We start from the raw sequence: 19214 nt of genomic DNA, 5'->3' as shown, positions 1-19214 counted from the left end.
TTGACATTTAAAGCTTAATTATACATTAAAAGGCATATGCTCACTCAACAGAGAGAAGTCAAAGCTGATACAAATGAAGAATGAACATATTTTTTTAAAGCTTCTAAGCAAGTCTAAGCCACGGTACTACATAATTCAAGCCACGGACTGAGATGCCCAGCTCACCAGTCTTGTGCATGATTACTAGCTTCTTGAGGCGGGAGAGGGCTAGCAAGCCTGGAAACCTGGATCCACACTGCGTCATACAGGTCTTTTTTCCGTGTGTGAACTGTACAAGGAACAATTAGTGGCATTCCAAAGAGACTAGGACGATTCTTCTGAGATGAAAGAAAATACAATTCTGTCCGCATCTGCGTATGGGAAATAAAAGAACGGCTCAGATATAAGTGTGCATTAACTCACATTACCATAATTACTAGGATGTTGACCTTGTTACTTATTTCAGGCTTTGGCAATTAAAGTAAACCATTAATTCTATTAAACGTACACAATTTCAGCCACTTTTTCCAATATTAAATACTATAAATTTTGATCACTGACTTCAAATTGCCTGAAAACTTTTTTGTATTTTATGACATTATGGCAATGTTATTTAGGCATTAGAACACATCAACATACATCTGTATTTCAACCATGTACAATATTTTCTATTTCACATGACACATACCTCTTACTTTTCCCACCACGTGGTAATATTGTAATGCAGACAAGCACCTAATGATGCTAATACGTGTCCCAAAATGACCTCTATACCAGGCAAGCTTATGTTTGCTAGAGAAAGAAAACCTTTACGTCTAAAGGAGGCTCTACAGACTTGTACACAACTTATTCCAAGCAAACTAACCTTCATGCTACATCTCCCATTTATAAGAAAGATTTAACACACCGACTTAATGACACTGAGGTACAGCAAACAGCTACTGCCTTGCATAAGTTTTATACAATTAACCCTTTCCATTGATAAGATTTTTGACAATGACAAGCATGGATTCCTGGAATAGCTTCCACAACCAACTTTTACTGGTTTTTAAGCTGCATAACCAGCAGCTTGTAATGGCTTAAAAGCATTGTACCAATGACCTACAAGATTCTCTAAAATTTGAATCGAGAGAACAGTGATGACAGTGGTCAGTGGCCACAACGTGAGAGAATGAAGCAAAAAAGCCTTATACACACACACAGTAAAGAGGGAAGTGAAATGGCCTCCTGGCCCACAGCCACCAGGCTCTAAACATCAACAGACTCTAAAGTATGGACACTGCACACAGAGCACGTGGCTATTTGAGGTGTTCAGTCATCCAGCTTTGACATTTAGAGTTCAAGTTAACTACACATGCTTTTATAAAGAGTAGTTCATGCTAACGGAACAGCCCAGGAATGTACTACATATCTTTACTCTGTTTCTGTATAAGAAATAAAGCTTTTCCACATAATAGGAAAGAAATGCTCCTCTAATTAGAATTTTTTCTGCTCAAAGAATCCGGAACATTTAATCAGGGAGTTAGCAAACACCCAAGTATGCATCTCAGCATTAAAGAACTGGGAAGCATGCTGGTACTAAGGAAAGAAAAATACACCAACATTAGACATTACAATTTAAACTTACAGGAGTTGTGTTTCTCTAGAACTTGTCACTCACTTAAGAGGGAGCCTCTTCCCTCTTCTTAAAAAATAAAGATTAATTTATCATACGGACATTAAAAAAATCCTCTCTGACTTTCTCTCAAAGTGTGTTACGCAAACAATTTATAACAAATGCAAGACCTACTAACCATTTTTCTGTGGACTGCAATTATATACCCTGTACACGGACTATCAGCAAGCAAGGGCACATGACCGTTGAGAGTCCAGTTGGCAAGGTTACGCTCTGTTCCACATGGCACTACGGTATTTGGCATTCCGTTTGGAATTAGGGTTGGTTTAGGAAGGTCCCCATTCATCATTATGTTGGGTGCTCCATTAGCTGATGGCCCAGTTGAGATATCTGTAGATAGACAATTACATTCTCAATTATCTACAGTAACCAGAACTGATCACAAGATTTTTATCCTTTCCATTCTGTTCAATGCATTTCATGAAGTATCTTATACTCTCTTTAAGATCAACATCGAACCTTTTGTTTGCCTACAACTTTGCAAAATCAGAGTATGCAAGAGCAAAGAATAACAGAGGTGTTTACAACCCATACATGAAACCACAAACAATAAAACCAAAACCAAACACCATGCTTCCAATTTTTACATGTCCTACCTTAGAGCCAATACACAAGTAATAAAATATTTTGCTTGTTTCTTGTGTCTTTAACTAAAATAAGTATATAGTGATCTTCAGACTGCTATCCTGGGCATGATCCTAAAAAGGATCACAGACCACCAGTAGATACTGATACTGCTCACAGCTTCTTTGTGGATCAGAACTAACTTATTTGTCTTTTCTTTAATCCTCACTGTTTACTTATTACTAAGAAGTAAGGTTTCCTCCTGAATTTCTCCAGTACCTAAGCATTGTGCATCCTAAATGAACAGGAAAATAAATTTCATTTACCTGTCTGCACAGGACTTGATGCTGATGTAGGGGATCCTGGAATTGGTATTTCAAATGCACACAAAAACCCACTCACTGATAACCGGACTTTCTGGTTGTCTTGAGGAAAGTTCTTCAGTAAAAAAGGGAAAGTTAGTCAGACATGTATATACTTCTATCTGTGACTCCAAACATGTTTTGTGCTTTTGAAAACAGCGTATCTATCAGCTCATCTCTCCCCACCCATCTGCTTTCTTACACCTTTCTAGAAGCCAACAAGCACACCGCTTTGCAGATCTCTGCAGCAAGACCTGAGAGAGTTATTAAAGGTTCTCTAAACAGACTGAGAACACCTACTTTCAAGCCATTTTAATCCTTTTCAATGACAGCAAAAAAAATTTTATATATATATAGAACTAAGCCAGTCATTACTTATGCCTCCAACGTCTTGACAGTGTTTAAACTCAAAGCACTCTAACTTGAGATTTATTACCTCAAGATGATTTTTATCCCTTTCTTCCTAAAAATATCATTAATAATCAATTCAATTAAACTTCTGCAAGCTTCTACATCACTGTTAATTTTGGTGGTTTATTTTGGCTCTGTTTACTTTGATTTTAAATCTATTTAAAGCAAGCCAAATTACAGTTTAAGAACAAAAAAAAAGTTCAGAGATATAACTAAGCTGACTTTTTAATCAAACTTTTAGTTAAATTATTTCACAGTTCTTGTATGTAAAGCTTAATGTCAAAAAGAATAAAGAAGTATGTCGATGTACACAAATAACAAACGAAAATACCAGAAGTATGTTGCAGCAATGATTAATTTTTTTTCTTCTTACCTTTATATTGGAGCTATGCACTTCCGCAAGTAGAATCTGTTCTGGTTTTAGCCCACAGAGCTCACTTAACTGTTTTTTCAAACCTGTATACTTTTCATCCATGTTCAACCTCAGGCCATATCGAACAGGAGTGGTACCATCTAATTTAATTACTTTAAAGGGGAAAAGAAACACACTGGTCATCAAGTCAGGAAAGTTTTAATGAGAATAATACATTACAGCTACTTATTAGAAAGTATTTTTTTCCCCACTATGATAATTTTTTTCTTATCAGACAATTTTCAAGGACTGCAGAAATGTCAGAAAACCCCTTGCTGCATAAGCAATAGAAAATGGTTTCAAAACTTGTTTCACTTTTTATCATCTTTCCTTTTTCCTCTTTTCCAAGAATACATGGGTTCTTCATGGTATAGTTCATGACCCATAAAGTGGTTTTTGTTTGTACACTCCCCCCAGCCTTCTTTTTCACTCTAGGCAGATTTATCACAACCCCTACAATACATATTTTCAGTGACAGAAAGAAAGTTCTTAAAATCTCCATTTCATATGTTTCTGTATTAAGTCCTTTAGTCAAGACTGAAAATGGGCCATCTATGCTCCATTTTTAAAGGTTTTATTTTAGTTTAACTGTATTCCAATATAAATTCTTGTACTTCATTGTATTAAAATGGTTATAATATTTTAAAACGTAAGTGCTAACATAAAATTTGAATGTTTTATAGGTGTTCTACATAGGGAGTTAAATACCACCACTCACCTGTAATTTCTAGGTGCATGTAGCTATCCATTGGCAAAGGCAAGGACAAAAAATTAAAAGGGTCAAATCTAACACTTATATGTCCACAAGTTTTACATTTTACTTGTGACTTCAGCTGCCCATGAAATAAATCTACAACAATGGATCTGTTTCTTCTCAGATGGTTTTCCCAGGCCTAAAATGAAGTACAAAAAAACAATACAGAGTTAGAAACTGAAAACTACTTGCTTGAATTACAGGAACAAGGATATGCTAGAAGACCTCCAAAGTTTCACTGGCCTATGGAAGTAAAATTATTTACACAGAAGTTGTCTACCAATTTCTAATAAATAGGAAGTATTTAGTTTCAACATGAGTAAAGTTATTTCAACTAACACAATAATCAAGGTATGACATCATTTGAAGTACTTCTGAAAGGATCATCAGGTAACTTGACAAATTTTGATACTCCATAATTCCAAGGAGTTGTTCAAAATGACTGTGAAGTATTATCTTTATACCTTTATTATTTAAAACACATTTTCAGTTCAAAGGTGAAATTGACTCCTTAAATCATAGATCTAACAAGTTCCAAGAGACGGTACAATCCTGCACGAGTATAGCCACAGTCTCATCAACAACTTAGCAGCTTAGTACTATAAGGAAAAAAAACAACCCAGTAAACAAACAAACCCCAAACCCAAAAACTTTAACCCATACCTCTGCTGCTACTTCCCAGTCTGGTCGGCCATCACTGTCTTTCAATTCAACATATGGCTTATCATGAACTCTGTTCAAATCCTCATGAAGACCATCCAAAAGAAAAGCCAGAAGCTCCTGGGAGTCTTGCTGTTGAAACCCATTAAACCTTGGAGCATATTTTGCTATTGTCCACTATAAAAAAAGCCAGAAAGTTATTTAACAACACGTAACAGAAGTTGTAACAATAAATCAAAATATTGTAGACAAGACACATGCTGTCAAGGAGCACAAATTAAATTGCCAAGAGTTAACTGTAAGTTCAAAACAAAAGACCATTTACAGGCAAACGCAGTCTTTTATCCCTAACAAGGGCTATAAAAGCCACATCTTATACCACAACCTCTGATTCATATCGGGTAACTCCCCTGACCTTACAGCCACTGAACCATGAATATATTCCACAGAAAGCTGCTCAAGGCCTGAGCACCAGGACTGACGCACCCTGATGTACATTGTGCCCCTGCACAGCCCCTTCCTGAACACCTCCCCTGCATTTCTTACAGGCAAGAAAGCAAATTCTGTGACCAGTTTGGAGTAACACACGTGATGACTGTCCAGGATATGGTTGTTGGCTTCACAGCCACCTTCTAACATGTGAAATATATGTCCAAGTTTCCTTCCCTTTCTCTAGGGGAGATACTGATTTGAGTCCCAAAACCGTTACAATACAGGTAACATCAGGAAAAAGTGCATTAAAAGATTTCTGCTATTCAAAGAAATTCTTGCTTTCTACCTTTAAATAACACACATCACAGACTTACCCGCAGCTTTAACGGTGCTATATTCTTCTGAGTTCCACTCCATAACTCCTGAACCAAATCCCCATAGCACTTGGCCATGTGTCCTTTCATTCCTATTGGATTTGTCCTAGAAATCATAAAGTAATTAATATTATACTAAAATTTAAATAAAGTTCAAGCATGGGGATAAACAGGGAAGTGCAAAGGCTTCTTGCTGAACTGTTTAACTCTCCCAGAAAAAAGATAGGTTATATTTTCATGTATCTAATCTAGTGCATGCTGTATAGCTGATGGTTGATAACATTGACCTTAAAAGGATTTATTATTGTCTACTTCTGAAAGCTGAAACTCATTTTAAAGAAATGTTACAGCATCTAAAATGTCAATGGTCTCAAATAGAAAACTACCTGTTAAGTTCATAAAGGTGTCTTCCTGAGATGAAATACCGTGTTAGAGGCTGTGTATTACTGACACACTGGATACTGGAGTTCATGAAGCACGTGTTGCCCAGATTGCTTAATCCAGTAGCACCTTTTTCAGTAGGAACTGAGAAAAAGAAAACACAATTATACCAATTGTGCAGATGTGAAAAATTCAGAATGATCTATCAGTAAATATGACCTTTTCAGAGTAACCAATTCAATTTAACCTGCTTCCAATTACAAGACTACTTAAGTTAATAGAAATTGAGGTATTTTGTTGGACTTCATCCACCACAACATAAGTACAATACATACAAACTATTTTCAGGTAAATAATTATAGTACTGAAATTTATGGATTAATTTGTTAAAATCTTAACTATTCCTTACCTTAAAAAAACCCAAGATAATAAACACAAAATCCAGAATTTGCTATGTACCATTTACTACTGCTGCATCTGAACATCTACAAATTTATCTATCCATACATCCAACCCTCCCAGCATCTAAGTTAATGAAATAGAAATAACAAGCAAAGCAGCACAGCATAAAAGACCTCTTCCAATGTTAAGAGCACTTATATTAAAAAGGATTGTTTCAACATAATATTGCCTCTCATCGTAATTCAATTACTAACCTGAAACACTTACCTTTATGTCTGTCTATTTTACTGCTGTTTGCTATAAAAGACATCTCTTCTGGCCAGCTCATGTCTTTATTTCGAACTAGAAAGAGATATGGTATAAGGATTTTTTAAAAATTGTTATGTACTCCAGAGAGCTTATACAGCTGAAGAGGTTTAATTAAAATCTTCTAATATTTAATTGAGATTAGAAATTTGCTTATTTTTAGTTATTACTTTTGCTAGTTTTCATTTCAATGTTTCCAATCATTATTGGAAATCATTCTAATGCTGGCATTATTCCAGCCATGCCATTAACACCTTTAGAAAGCAGCCTTGAGATTTCTTTCCTGTTGGATAACAAATTTTTCAGTACTATCACTAATATTTTTTTGTTGTTACAAACCCACATGTGGTATTTCTTCCTGTATTTCTTTCAATATATACATATATAGAGACACACATCTATTTACACATATTTTTCCTTCTGAAAACATTTCCAAAAATAAAATATTTGCACAGTAGGTCTACATATGTGAGTAGTTTGGGCAATTACAGAAATGGGTACTACACACAATTTATTAACCATATATATACTCATATAAAACTATTCATTTTTACTGTGTAAACCAATTATAAGCCCTTTTTATACCTTCTATTACTAAATGCTGCTCATCCTGGATTTTAAGATACTCCAGTCTGTGATCTTCATCATCCAGCAAAGTAAGATAGTTCTGCAGGAGAAAAAATACTTCATATAGTTAGTACTCCTAGATTTAAAATTCTCTGAGGATGTTTTGATCTCAAAGCAATGAAATTAAAACATTATTAACAATTTCTTCACAAAAATGAGAGCACCCGTTGCCTGTCTATGTTAATTAAATACAATAGTTCACTGATCTCCAGAAGCACCTAGTTCAAAGCTTTAATTTTATGGGGTATTTCTTCAGAATGAGAGCATAACATGCACTCATATGGAGGAGTACATTCTGCTTGGTCATTGCGATTTGTTCACAGACACACTTGAAAAAGATCCTGGATGGCTGCTGGCTCCTGTGCCAACAGAAGCCTACAGCATCATGCGTGTCAATGAAAGAATATATTTTTACTTCCATTTAAAACAGTTTGTATGAAACTCCAGATCAAGTCTTTTAATAGGTCAACCAATAGCCAATTTTTAAATACATCACAGGACAATTAAATGTTTATTAGGCTATTAAGAAAACAAAAGATAAGTTTTCTGGGTCATTAACACCAAAATCTAAATTACACTGCTTGGAGTGCACAAAAAACCCTAGAAAACAAGTGGCAAGAGTTTTCCAACCCAGGCAGTTAAACTGCAAAGGAAACTTACATCTGCTATTTGTTTTTTTCTACATATGTGTACTTAATCATTTCTAGAAAAGAATAAGATATACAATATCCAATAGCAGATTAAAAAAAAAGAAAAAAAAAAGAAAAAAGACCAACATTACCTCACTATTGTATAACCAGAGGCGCATATCTTCTTCTTTTATACGTAGCCTCTGGGAGAGATATTCATGGATCTCTTTAATTGTTTGCATTCGACTAAAGCAGCCCGTATAAGCCAACACTCTTTTTAAAGGAGCGTTCGGTGAAGGTACATTCCCTGGATTCACAATCATAAGAAAAGGGCGAAAGATAATGTATATACCCACAGGCCAGCTGAAATCAGATCAAGAATAACTTATACACTACATATATTATAAGTACTTTTTGTGAAAAAGTAGTACACAGTTCTACTCCTTTTGTTTATGGATAAAATAATGAGTTAGATTGAAAGCTGGTTGTTACTGTCCCTTTGGGACAACAAATCTGCTATCACAAAGCAGATAAATTACCTCCCTTCTTACCAAAAACCTATTAGAAAATTGCTCTCCTAAGATTCGCATAGGAAATAATTTAAAAGAAGTTTTAAGAGACTGCACTATTCTTTTTTTTCTCTTAAAGACAGAGTATCAGAGAGAATGGTAATTTTCAGAAGAAAGGACTTCAAAATTTCTTGAGAATTTTCTTTCTGAGATAACATTGTAAGTGAAAAATAAGGTCAAAAAAATCAGTCTGACTATTCTTGGAAGTAGCATAACTTTGCTTCAGCTCTTCTACAGATATGAATGCTCATCTGTGAAGATGAAACCAGCCTGGCAGTTTCAGCATAAAAGTATTCTTAGTGACTAAATTCCTCAAAACATTCTATGAAGATGACTAGGGTTTTCACCAGAATTTCTTAACAATCTCATGTTTGCAACACACATAAATTCCATCAGTTGAGACTGTTGCTCTTTTCTATAATATGAGCTCATCTTTAAATAAAACACTTGCACAAGAGATGAGACCAACTTTACGTGCTTTATTTTTTGAGCTTCTTTAGTTTAAACTTAGGAAGTTCCCCACTCCTCACAGAGACAGGTCTGTAACATTCATGAAAAGCTTTTATCACACAGCCAAACCCAACTGGGCAACTGCATTGCTTAAGTAAACAGAGAAGTGACATTGTTCTACTTTCACTGTCAAAAGATTAAAATAAAATAAATAGTACCATATGAAAAGATGCAATATTACATGCAATTTGACAAGAGAGTAAAACTATATTGTAATCATAAGTCAGCAAAGCATCAGTTTTGCTTCAGTATACAAAGCAAAGTAATAATTTTTTTAAAGAAAACAAAAAAAGCATTTTCTGAGATTAGGGATCAGAGGATTAGTTGTAAGATTACAGCAAGAAAGCATATTTGAAAACTCAAAATTGATTAATGACTGATTGGACAAATAAATTAGTGCAGAGCAAAATAATTCCAAATCAAGATCAAATTTGGCACATTGGAAGATTCTCTTTATTTGAATTTGGGCATTTTAGGATGTCTAAACAAAGCAGTTTCCATTTTATTAGGTCAAGTAGGAAAAACGAATTTGGGTAGCAGGCAGTTTCTGTAGCGGAACTTGATCAAGCAGGCAGCCACTATCCACATGTTAAGTTTGAGATTCTACCAAAGCAGTGAAAAACTGAGCATCTGCATGAGATTTTTAAATACAGGCTAACACTAGTAGGGCTAAGGGATTTTGTTTTCAGTAGCCAAGTGAGCCCATTTCTGAACACATGTTACTGTGGATGCATATGTATATCTGTGTGTATCCAAACACACGCACATGTGAACACCAGGTATTTCTTCAAACCTATGGTGCAAGGCAAGTATGCAACTGTGCACACAGACTGGTAACTGAAAATAAATCCTGCAATGCTTTTCAGCTGGAATGTGAAGCCGCAATCTAAAGATTATTCTTATAACCCATTACTTGTACAATCTTCTGGTGAGCGTTATCACTACAATTATGGTACATATATTTTTAGTTGGATGTTTACACTTTCTACTGAATTGTCATTCCAAACTGCATTAAATATTAGTCTTCATATTCCATTAATTCAATCGTTTTCTAAAGAGTATTAAATAATTTGGGGCATTAAAGCCTAGCTGCCCAAGTAACTCAGAACCAGTTGGCTGAACAATGATTTAATTTATTATACCACTGTACTATCAGACACATATACCATACATGCACAGATGCATCTATTCTAGGCTACAAAATTAACTACCAATAGGAATAATCAGATCTGCCCTTTGAGGCTGTTCAGTCCATGCAGTGCTCACTTCTCACTTTCAACTCACCAATCTATTTGCAGTAACTGTGACTTAACTGACTTCACTGATAATGCTCCCTCATGCCTCTTCTTTTCAAGAGGAGACAGGAGGAAAGCCTTTACATCTTTACCAAATGCTGATTGTGCCTCACAGTTGATTAGCTGGTGTACAAGCAGAGTGGCAGCAAGCTTCTACAGCTGCAGGTCTCGCTTTCTTAGAAACTGCACACTTGTATTCTTGCTGCATTCTTAAGTTACCTCTAGGTAAATGCTGAGGAAACATTCTCAGGCTCATCATACCCATATTCACCCAGATGTTTGACTGCTGCGTTCGAGTGGCAGGCTGCTGTCTCAGGAAGAGCAGGTAGCGAGGAAACAACTCTAGTTCAGGCACATTTGTTTTGCTGTTTTTGATCACCTAGTAAAGATGTTTAAAACACATTTTAGAGACTGCTGTTCCAAACGTGTAGGAAATCCCAACAGGAACAGGAAGCAATGATTAAAGCAGACAGTTAAAAAATAAACTATGTTGTACTAGGAGACAAGAAATCCTCTGAACTTCTTATGGGGCTTAGGCAAATATCCACAGGAATAACAATTTACTGATTTCTAAACACTTTTTGAGGTTTATTAGTTGCAGATTGTCAAAAACAAACACCTTATTTAGTGGAGGACAACATCCTGTACAACATCACGGAAAGAAAATTTTTATAATTCCTGAAATACATGTGAATTTACAACAAACATCATTAATTCCACTCAGTGTATACTTCAATATCAAAGTTTCACAACTGTTGAAAAGAAAACCTCACACATGCTGAATAAGACATTTGTTCTGAACTTTCTGAACTATAGGATTGAATTAAAACCTTAATATAGTAAGAACAGACTAAAACTTACTTTTGTTGCATTTTGATATGCTGAAATTACCCCAGAACATGACTTGCAGCGTTTTAGTCACCATTTCTACAAAGATTTTTCTATCTAGATCCACCCAAATGTAGACATACATAAAGAGCAGGAATGTTCACTATTTTTGTGACCATGTGAAGCAGAAGAAAGCACTCAGCTTAAGTTGTGAGAAGTAATATAATGCATTGAAGTGCCACAGTATTAAACTTCAGTTACAACAAAAACAATAGTGATGACATTTTCTGGAAAGAAACAACACACGAGGTGTGAGACTGGGACTGTAAGTGCCTGTACACATGGTTGCAAGTAATCAAATTGTCTTCAAGAATTAAAGTGTTGAGATAACTGTCAAAATATTCCTTAATTATGGACTGAAAAGCTACCATTTATACATATATTATTTATATTTTTTTGGAGACAGGATACCCAAACTAAAATTCTCTCCTGAACAGAAGTCTCTTTTCTAATGACCCTATTACAAAATTCTCAAGCACACTACTTTTTGCATAAAGAGATGTAACCTTTCCTGGATCATGAAAGGTGTTTGTTTCCATGGAGAATGTGTGGGAGGAGGGTAACAGAAGCCAGTGATTTTTCACTGTAAAAATAATTGCCAGTACTACAGCTAACAGCACTTTTGCCCTGTTGAAATATCTCCTGGGGTTTGTGGTGCAAACCTCCTGGTAAATACCCACAACTTTCTACCCACGCCCATTTCTGAGACTGCTTTTTCCCAGCTTGCTCTTCAAGACTCTTCATTTAGACTGCCCATTTTGGATGAAGTGGGAGATGACCATAAAAGATTACCTTGTGCAACTGGCAGAAGCTCGGACACATGAGGTTGTTTATACTACCTCAGTGGTTATGGCAAGTAAACAGTGTCTATAACCACAACTTACCGGCCTGGGCAAGGACAGATTTGCTCCATACCAGTGGTAAAGTGCTCTCCAGACTGGTTCTGGTACCATTATGTAGTCCTTTCCTTCAATCAATTGTGGAGATCGCTTTAATCTTCCACCCTCCATTGTTAATGATGCAGCCTTTAAACAAAAATGGGTTTTGTCAAATCTCAAGTGGGAAAAAAAGTATACAGCTACAATGATTTTAGTCCATGAACACAGAACACTTTTTAATTATTAAAAAACTTTGAAGTAGCAATTAGCCACTGCTTTTCACACTGAAAGATGGTATTTAAATGTAACGATAATTAACGCTCAAGCTGCACTACATACTATCTCTCTAAGAGGCTGTCCAACACAAAATTCGTAATAGGTTTCTCTCGTGTCACCTAGTCCAACAACTTCAGATACTGCATAGAAAAATCCAATCTATGCTCATCACAGATGGTGCTGGTCTGCGTTTTACATTTTGTTTGCATGAATACTGGAAAATCTGTCAGTTTTGTTCTACTATTTAGTTAACTATATTCTGGTTTTATGCAACAGCAATGAACTCTTATATTTAGACTGAAAACACTGAAGTGTTTAATTACTAAAATATTTTACATTTAATGCTGAAAGTTGTGTTTTCATAAATGCCTTTCTCATTTGTAAGTTTTGTTTAAGAACATTTTGAATGTTTTTCTTCTCACAAAATACTCAACAGTAGCCTCAGAAGTAGAACACAATTTTTTTTTCCTCTTAAAAGAAGAGTAAGAACCCCAAATTTTGTTATATGACTCAGATGCATTTACCTTCACTGGTTCTTGTGTTACTAGGGGTTGGTTATCAATAGCTCCTGGTTTCTGAGGATTAAGTTGTAGGAAAGTATTCCCATTGGTTCCAAGGAAACACTGGTTATTATTGTCTGAAGTATTATGCTGCCTTGCAAAACATATATCAGTCCCCGGTGTGCCAGGGTAAAGAGTATCTGTAACAGAAAAAAAAAAATCTCTATTTCAGTTCATGAGTCCATAACATAAATAAATGAGTTAAACTGTTGTATCCTTTTTTTTGTTTTTAAAAAAGGCCATTGAAGAAGTTTGCTATCCTTCATACTTCAGGAAAACATGCAACTCTTCCAAACTACAGAGTGACAAATACACTAGTACTCTCAGAAAAGATAAAGAAGTGGATATATGAGATCCAAATACCAAAGCAGATACTTACACAAATACTGGTTTGAAAACAGCCTAACTAGGTTTGTGTGAACAAATGTATTTGGCATTTGCTTGTTTTTTGGATGTTCAAATATCAAACTCTTGAAAATCTTATATAAAAAACTGAATCTATATGCAATAATGCCTTATTTTTACTTTGTCCTCTTGAAACAGCACATATTTTTATTCTTATAGAACCTCCTTTTGTTATGCAGAACACTAAATCTAAATTTCAGGTTAGAAAAAAAGAAAAATAAAGAACCTTTAATCTAAAACTTGTCTCCCTGCCCTTCCTCTTTTCCCCAACACCCACCCCAAAAATGATCACAGTCATTTATCTATTTTAAATTGAAGTTACAATTTTAAGACACAGATTTTAAAATACAAGATGCAACATTCAGCTGTCTTATAAGGAAAAACCCATCATCTCAAATTCTCACAAGAACTGACTGAAAATCATGACTAAAATCTCTTCTTTCACAATGATGGCTCCTAGAATCTGCAAAAACTCACTTAAATCACATGCCCTGTAAAACTGTAAGTATGTCTTTCCCAATTTCTTTTCTGCTTCTTTCCTCTTTGTAGTATCTGAGGTCATCTCATTGCAAGACATAGTACAATACCAACTAGGTATGAGCTAGAAACAATGTGAAGGGGGGGTGGAAATTCACTCAGAAAATAAATGATAGGACAAAAACTATCTTGGAAACAATTCTGGAAACCAATCATAGCATAAAAGATGAATTGCTGTTTAAACAAGACTGTTTCTTGTTTATCCACCACAGACTAAAAAATCTTAGTAATTCACTGATGTCCACACATCAGCCACTTCTGCAATCTAAACTGTTATCTTTTCACCTGGAAGAATCCATGCAGTATCTAGTTTTCTCAAAACCTGTTCTACATTAAACCTCCAAGGAAATAAGATGTTATGCTTACTGCTGCTAGTAGTCTCTGAGGCTTCTGATGCAGTAGAAATATTATCTGAACACTTTTCTTCTGTTGCACTGAAGTAATTAAGACTTCCCATTTTGTCTTCTCCCCGTTCTGAAGTATTGGCTGCCGCAGCTATGAATGAATTCTTACCTCCACTCAAAACAGATGAAGGCTCTATCACAACAGGGTTTGCATCCTAAAATTGGTAAGTAGAAAAGTTAATTATAAGCCAATATATCAAAGGCATTTAGCATCAGCCAACATTCACAGCTCTGCTACTGGACTACTTTTCATCATTGCCTATAAATCAAATTATACCAATTCCCTCCTTTATTTGTCCAGAAAATGCACAGTGTATATTTGTGGCCCAAGAGAAGTCAAAACCAAAACAGGAAGCTTTATTATCAAATGGATCAAAAGACTTAAGGGAAGTACTATCGTATGTTTTTATTCAAAAAATATTTTGACATGCAGGAATGATGAAACAAAGTAGAGAAGGAGGTGATGGTTTAATGAAATTATAGCGAAAAGTTCACCATGTGACAATGATTCAGCAAAACAATTATTTTCCACTAAGAGACAGGAGATGCTTAATTTCAGGCATTACTGGTTAAGCAGTCATTTGCCCCACACTCTTTTTTCATCAACACATTCACAAACACAAAGAAATCACTTATTCATATACATTATTATTGTACTTACATATTTGACATATTCTTTCCACTGCTGCCACCACGGCATTGCAATAAGGAACCAGTTGTGCCCTGGCTGAAGTCCATACCTGCTTTCTCTTTCTAACCAGCCTCTGCACATAAAGAAAGAACAACATGAAGTATCAGTTGAGACAGGGAAATTACAGTCCTTCTTTTGAAAATATGAAAAGGTGACTCTGAAACCCATTTCAGATTCTGAGCAAAACACGCACCTAATAATCTGTCCTTCCTCTTCTGGAGTGGCAGGTCGTAGCCCCAAAACTATATGACACACCTAGAAAAAGAACGTAATTATTAACTACAAGCATTAGGTAAATGAAAGAAAATAACAATTCTAATGGGACTTTTCGGAAAATTATTTTTAATTATGTGGGAAGATTACCTGAAATTGAACAAATCACTAAAAAAGAAGTATTTTGAGCTATGAGATTCACAACCTGTTCCCACTGTTGAGACAAAAATACCAAGAATGTCAAATGCCCCACGACAAATTAAGGTGAGCAGAAAATGAACTTTCATTATTTTCATGTCTGAAGCACACGCCATGAAAGATCACAGTAACTGGCACGGATCAGATATACAAAAAGTTAAGATGTCTACATGTACCGGAGAGAGGGAATGAGGAACTGGGAAGATGCAAGCTGCTGGAAGAGGATAAGCTAAAGGTTAAAAAAAAAAAAAAAAAAACAAAATTGAAAGGGGAAAAATGGGGAGAAGTGGTTCTATAAGAAACTGAAGGGAAAACGAGCACATGAAGAGACCCAGGGTGAAGTTTAAAGCAGTCCAACCAACCAATCACCACTGAAAACACTCAAAATTGTAGAACGTCCTCTGAATGTCTGACAGCTACGCGATTTGGGTGGGGTTTTATTCTGAGCACTAGACAGCAGTCCCAGATGGCTAATATTTCACTCCTCTCTTCCTAGAAAACCCATCCTGGCCTCGGCTGCAGGGACTTCTCTGGCTGGTTTCTCCCAGCAGCTCCCCAGCCACAGGGCATGCGGCAGGGAGCGATGAGCTGAGGGGAAGAGGCTCTGCAGGAGTCTTTGTTTCCCATTGCAGGGAGGAGGGTCAGCTGTCTCCTCTCCCAGACGGTTTTCAAATTGGTTGCTACTCATACCATGATTTATAGGCTTTTCCTTATGTCTCTTTTGAGGCTATCAATTTGCATCTCAGCTGGAGATTTCTAATGACTAGTGAGATATCTTATTTAAATTTATATTACAGTGTGAGAGACCAGTTCACATTCTGAATAAAACAAAGGACATTCGCTGCTGGGAAGCAACAGATTTTCCAGCACACACAACACAGCTGGCTCTGGTGTTTCTTTTTAAACTCATGTAACACTGTGCTAGTATCAGATTCTTCATATAAACTAAACCCGCTGCAAAAACCAATTTGTTGACAAGCTTTCCAAGGCGCTCCGCTCAGACTGCTTGGCTTTTCTGTCTGCAGATGAGACACACAAGCTCATGACAGTTCAAATAAATGCCCAGACAAATCAATGGCAGACTCTGTCCTGTGTGAGTATGCTACTGAGCCTGCAGCGTAAGACGAGGGTGCGTCACATGATATAGTTATTAAATGAAATAAAAATAAAAATCTCAAATGAAAATGTAGCAACTCTGTCAGGAGAAAAAATATTGTAAATGAGGCCTCCAATGAGCAACGTGTAACAACCATGATGTGTAATGATCATTAAGACAAATTTATTAAATGTTCATTTATTCTACCTCAAGAGTGCATAGATATTTGTTAATCAATATTAAGTTATGATATGATATTTGATGCTAGACAGTCCAAAAATAAAGACAGCCCTTCTTGAGAAGGCTGCAATGTAAGTAAAACCTGATGCAATTAGAGATAAAAAGAATTTGCAGAACTTTCTGATTTTATTCTTTTCCGCTGTGGTGTAGCTGATGGCCTCAGGATACTCTCACTCAGTCGCCCTGAGTTCTTGGAAAAGTACAGTTCAAAGCACAATTTATAAAGTAGTCTAGGGTCATAAACAGCAGAATCAGCAGTAAGCTATTCAGGTAGCCTCTTGCAACAAGTATTTATTTTTTTTTTCAAAACCACACAGCTTCTCTTTGAGGAAATATTTTTCTGCTACAATCTGACCCTGTAACTGATTAAGCTTCACTGGTAAGATGAGAACAGAGCCCACTGGTTCTCCCCGGCCCTCCCTGGAAGAACTGAAACTGTCATACAGGGCTGGAGGTGAATACTAAATCAGGGCAAATCTTCAAGGCTCCATTTGGATTATTATTATTTAAACTCAAAGCATCAAGCTCTGAAGAAAATAGGTAAGGAACAAACTGCAGTGAATGAAAATACTCTTAGCGGGTTATTTTCTGCACAAGGTGAGCCAGTGCTAAAATATGACTGTTTTAGGATTTCTAAAAATCCAATTCAAGCTCAATTAAAAACAAATTCAGTACATACTTAATCCTCAGCTGCAACACAATAGTGATATGATATCACAGCTTTCAAGGACTGCTTCATTAAGAAAGCAATGAAAGGTTCCTTAGTCTTCAATGAAAATGTAAAGGGAAAGTGGTTGGAAGGAGTTAGCAATACCTTTTCTCATGTCCTGTGTCACTTTCTTGGCAAAGATTTGCAAGAACAACTGTTTAAGAACACAACCTTTTTCTAATGGTAAATATAACTGCTGATACACGTGAAATTTCTTTCCATTTTATAAACAGTACACTATGTTCACTTTAACAAATTATGCTGTAGGCATCTCCATACACTGAAAAGAATAATAATGAAATAGAGAATCATTCCGCCAAGGCAATGCACAACTGCAAAAACACATAGCTTACTGCAACAGATAAATGGTAAGCATGTGGGTACAAATGTTGATGCTGCACTTTGTGGCCATGCAAAAAGCTCATGAGTTAATTACCATAATTTTCAGTTTAAATTTCCTCTAAACATACCTGAAAAAGTAGATTTAAAAATTCGTTGGCAAGTGCGCTCTTCACACTCCATATCTGGTAGTCCTCCAGAGTGAGGTGTCCCAGCTTAGTTAAAGGAAGGAGAAGGAAAGGTGAAGGGAAAACCATCAAACCATTAAGCTATTTCTATTAAAATGCTCATTGAATGTGTCATATAAGGCATGACAAAGCCACTGATTTGATAAAAATTAGCATCTACCACTCTGATAACAAAATTTGATCCCATGAAAGAAGAAAAATCCAGGTTTAGCATAACGTATGCAATGCAGAGAACCGAAAAGCTCCGAGAGTACAGATGAACTATGCAGAGCATGTAACCTTTGCTCCTGCTCTCCCTCATTCAGATTTAGTATTCATGCTCAGCTGCTGCAGTCATACTTTCTCAAACCACAAACCAGCAGCAGCAGTGTGTGACTGGTCAGGGCAACCACTCTGGAGGAAACAAAACAAGTCTACGATGATCTAAGACTTTGAACGTCCAAATAAGCTCTGCACACATACATGTTTGCATCCATTCAGAAACCCATCTTCTTCCTCTGGGGGTTGGGAAAAACTGTTTGGGATCATCAAGTCCTTATGATCTTACTTTACAACACAAGTTCTATTAACTCTTAACCACTTGCGAAGTTACAGTAGCGTAACACTGACCAATGTCAGAGGACCTTCTAATTTTTGACAATTTAGTGATAGGATCCATCTGAATTTTTTATATTGTAATATAATTCATAGTCATTTTTACAGCAGTGGCAGTTACTCTGCCTCTTCTTACAGACCATTTTCTCCAGAGTTTACACAGGTCAAAGCTAACATATGAAAAAAGGTTAAGTAATATATGTAATTACTGCACCATCAGCTCCTCCTAGCACTACATTCATGATGCAACTATGAAACATATTCTGAAGACTTAGTCTTCTTTTTTACCTCTTTGTGGAAATGAGACTGCTATACACTTGCTTATAAACTACCCTTTTCAGAAAAGCAAACAATACAAACCACAAAGGATGAAAGAGCTCACTGAAGTTGTATTTTCTACTGCTTTGGTAATGAAAGAATTATAATAAAATATTTGCCCACCACTTTGCTGGAGTACAAGCAGGCAAGACAACTATTCAAACAAGTAATTAGGCATTTCTAGGCATTCTTTATAGATTTTCTTAAATTATTTATACTTTCCAGACACACTAATTAGTGAAGCAAAAGATGAAATAATGGAAACAACTTCCCCTATATTGTTTGCAGACGATAGGGCCTATCTTGAAAAAGCAAGAACATAATTAAAGATTTACACA

At 36.0% G+C, this 19214-nt stretch overlaps 1 protein-coding gene across 3 annotated transcripts in view; it reads right to left on the bottom strand.

Annotated features, from left to right (window-relative positions):
* The window catches only part of USP32 (ubiquitin specific peptidase 32), a 67589-nt gene that overhangs the window by 7163 nt on the left and 41212 nt on the right, over window positions 1-19214 (bottom strand). The window contains exons 10-27 of one of the 3 annotated variants that reach the window (XM_068415704.1): window positions 17908-17991; window positions 15175-15236; window positions 14952-15054; window positions 14253-14445; window positions 12909-13084; window positions 12115-12255; window positions 10562-10721; window positions 8121-8275; window positions 7298-7379; window positions 6674-6748; window positions 6010-6148; window positions 5624-5729; window positions 4821-4994; window positions 4122-4296; window positions 3365-3516; window positions 2545-2656; window positions 1773-1984; window positions 166-350 (exon numbers count right to left, since the gene is read on the bottom strand). In XM_068415704.1, coding sequence (XP_068271805.1) covers window positions 166-350; window positions 1773-1984; window positions 2545-2656; window positions 3365-3516; window positions 4122-4296; window positions 4821-4994; window positions 5624-5729; window positions 6010-6148; window positions 6674-6748; window positions 7298-7379; window positions 8121-8275; window positions 10562-10721; window positions 12115-12255; window positions 12909-13084; window positions 14253-14445; window positions 14952-15054; window positions 15175-15236; window positions 17908-17991 — 2486 coding nt within the window. The remainder of the gene's footprint in view (window positions 1-165; window positions 351-1772; window positions 1985-2544; window positions 2657-3364; window positions 3517-4121; window positions 4297-4820; window positions 4995-5623; window positions 5730-6009; window positions 6149-6673; window positions 6749-7297; window positions 7380-8120; window positions 8276-10561; window positions 10722-12114; window positions 12256-12908; window positions 13085-14252; window positions 14446-14951; window positions 15055-15174; window positions 15237-17907; window positions 17992-19214) is intronic. The other 2 variants (XM_068415705.1, XM_068415706.1) reach the window with 2 other exon arrangements.

Source organism: Nyctibius grandis, chromosome 18 (genome assembly GCF_013368605.1).
Source record: "Nyctibius grandis isolate bNycGra1 chromosome 18, bNycGra1.pri, whole genome shotgun sequence".
In the NCBI taxonomy this organism is placed as follows: Eukaryota; Metazoa; Chordata; class Aves; order Nyctibiiformes; family Nyctibiidae; genus Nyctibius; species Nyctibius grandis.
Note: the sequence above shows the minus strand (reverse complement) of the source record. Positions and strands in the feature narration are given on the sequence as shown.